The sequence below is a fragment of the Triticum dicoccoides genome, chromosome 2A, assembly GCF_002162155.2.
Source record: "Triticum dicoccoides isolate Atlit2015 ecotype Zavitan chromosome 2A, WEW_v2.0, whole genome shotgun sequence".
NCBI classification, from domain to species: Eukaryota; Viridiplantae; Streptophyta; class Magnoliopsida; order Poales; family Poaceae; genus Triticum; species Triticum dicoccoides.
This window is the reverse complement of record NC_041382.1, coordinates 220,009,311-220,011,323: the sequence shown is the minus strand read 5'-3', so window position 1 is coordinate 220,011,323 and position 2,013 is coordinate 220,009,311. Positions and strand designations below refer to the sequence as shown.

The window sequence follows — 2,013 nt, the reverse complement described above, 5'->3', positions numbered from 1 at the left end:
CACACACACACACACACACACACACACACACACACACACACATTAGTAGTATCTTCTTCTGACGAGTGTCTGAACATTCTGCCTCTGAATGCCAACATGGAATGGCAGAGTATCACACTGTCGGGGCTGCTCAACTTCATCGACGGGCTGTGGTCGACGAGCGGCAAGGAGCGCGTCATCATCTTCACCACCAACTACAAGGATCGCCTCGACCCGGCGCTGCTGCGTCCTGGGCGCATGGACATGCACGTCTACATGGGCTACTGTGGCTGGGAGGCGTTCAGGACGCTAGCCCGGAACTACTTCCTCGTCGACGACCACCCTCTGTTCCCGGAGATACAGGAGCTGCTTGCCGAGGTGGAGGTGACGCCAGCCGAGGTGTCCGAGATGCTGCTGCGGAACGAGGACGCCGACATTGCGCTCCTCGGGCTGGTTGAGTTTCTCACAGCCAAGAAGCAGGGAGGAAAAGATTCAGTCAAGGCATGAAGGGGAGCAGTGCATTCACCAGCCAGTGAAAGGAAAAGGATCAATGCTTTCTGTTTTGCGAGTAATTTGCAGTGTGGACGAATCTTGTCCTTCTAATTTCTATGTTTAATTGTTAGTCCTAGCGATCTTTATCCTGTTGGCAAGCATCGGTACCTGCTGTGTTAACCGCTGCTCTGTCGTTCTTTACCCAGTAGCAGTTGTTTGTCTCCAAATGTTTGGGAACTGATTTGGACTTCAGTGGTGGATTATTTCGGAATGAAATGCGTTATTACTCCATTATCTCAAAGTGGTTGCACACTTTAGGCCAAGAACTCGAAAACTGATTAAATTTAGTTCATAAACTCGTTTATTTGATCATATAAGACACAAAACTGATCAAATTAAGTAATTTTTGCATGGGCTTTTTTGCCATATTATTCTAAACTGAACATAAACATCGCGGTTGCCATGTATACAAAAATAAGGGTTGCGCAATGCCACACGTTGGCACGTTGCATTGGGTGGGTGGGTGGGATTCAAAATCACGCCCTAAGAAGGGAAAATCACGCCCTAAGAAGGGACAAATGGCGCGAATCAACCCGTGGTTGAGTTGGTTAGGTGGACAGTGGTATCCCCAACCCATCAGGGTTCAAATCCTGGTGCTCACATTATTCCTGAATTTATTTCAGGATTTCCGGTGATGCGCTTTCAGTGGGAAGAGACGTTCCCGTCGACAATGAAGCGCATACGGTGACTTTGTAAATCTTAATATGAGCGCTTGTATCTGTATTGATGCTAAAAAAAAAGGGAGAAGTGGCTAGCTGACCACTATTGTGTTAGAACACCCTATACTTTCTGCTCTCAAGCTTAAATACATGTGCATGAATAGTAGTAAATTTAGAAAATACTCTCTCTGGTCCTTTTTAGCCTGCATATAAGTTTTGTCTGGAGTCAAAGTATCTCTAGTTTGACCAAACTTATGGAAAAAAAGTATCAGCATTCACAATGCCAAATCAATATTTTTAGATCCATTATGAAATGTAGTTTCATAATGTATATATATTTGGTTTTGTAGATGCTGATATTTTTAATATAAATTTGGTCACAAATCTAATACGCGGAGTAAAAAGGATCGAAGGGAGTTTAAACTACCAAAACGTGTTATATTTAGAAACAGAGGTAGAGTAGTAAATAGAATTTTAAAAAGTCCATTTTTTGTCGATGAACATCAATAAATATCTAACATCATGTACAGATTCATCTAGAGAAGACATCCGTGGTGCACTGTGCCAGATTTTGTTTAATGGATGAACATTAAGATTTTTTTTGTAAAGACCACCACACATGTCCTCTCTAGGTGAAAGTTTACATGTTGTTAGAACATTTATTGATGTTTATTCACACAAAAAATCAGATTTTTATATTGTATTTACTATATTTTTAGGTTTTAATATTTGGGCGCATGTAAGCTCTCGAGCACACAATATATATTACTAATGTAGTTTGTAACTCAATTGACACAGGTTACTTAGGCCCTGTTCGGATGTA

The 2,013-nt window shown here is 41.9% G+C and overlaps 1 protein-coding gene across 1 annotated transcript in view; it reads left to right on the top strand.

Moving 5' to 3' along the window:
• Positions 1–698, top strand: part of LOC119357805 (AAA-ATPase At3g50940-like) — a 2,181-nt gene extending 1,483 nt beyond the window's left edge. The window contains exon 2 of the mRNA XM_037624631.1: positions 109–698. Within this exon, the coding sequence (XP_037480528.1) occupies positions 109–486 (378 nt within the window). The 3' untranslated portion in view covers positions 487–698. The remainder of the gene's footprint in view (positions 1–108) is intronic.
• The last annotated feature ends 1,315 nt before the right edge of the window (positions 699–2,013 follow it).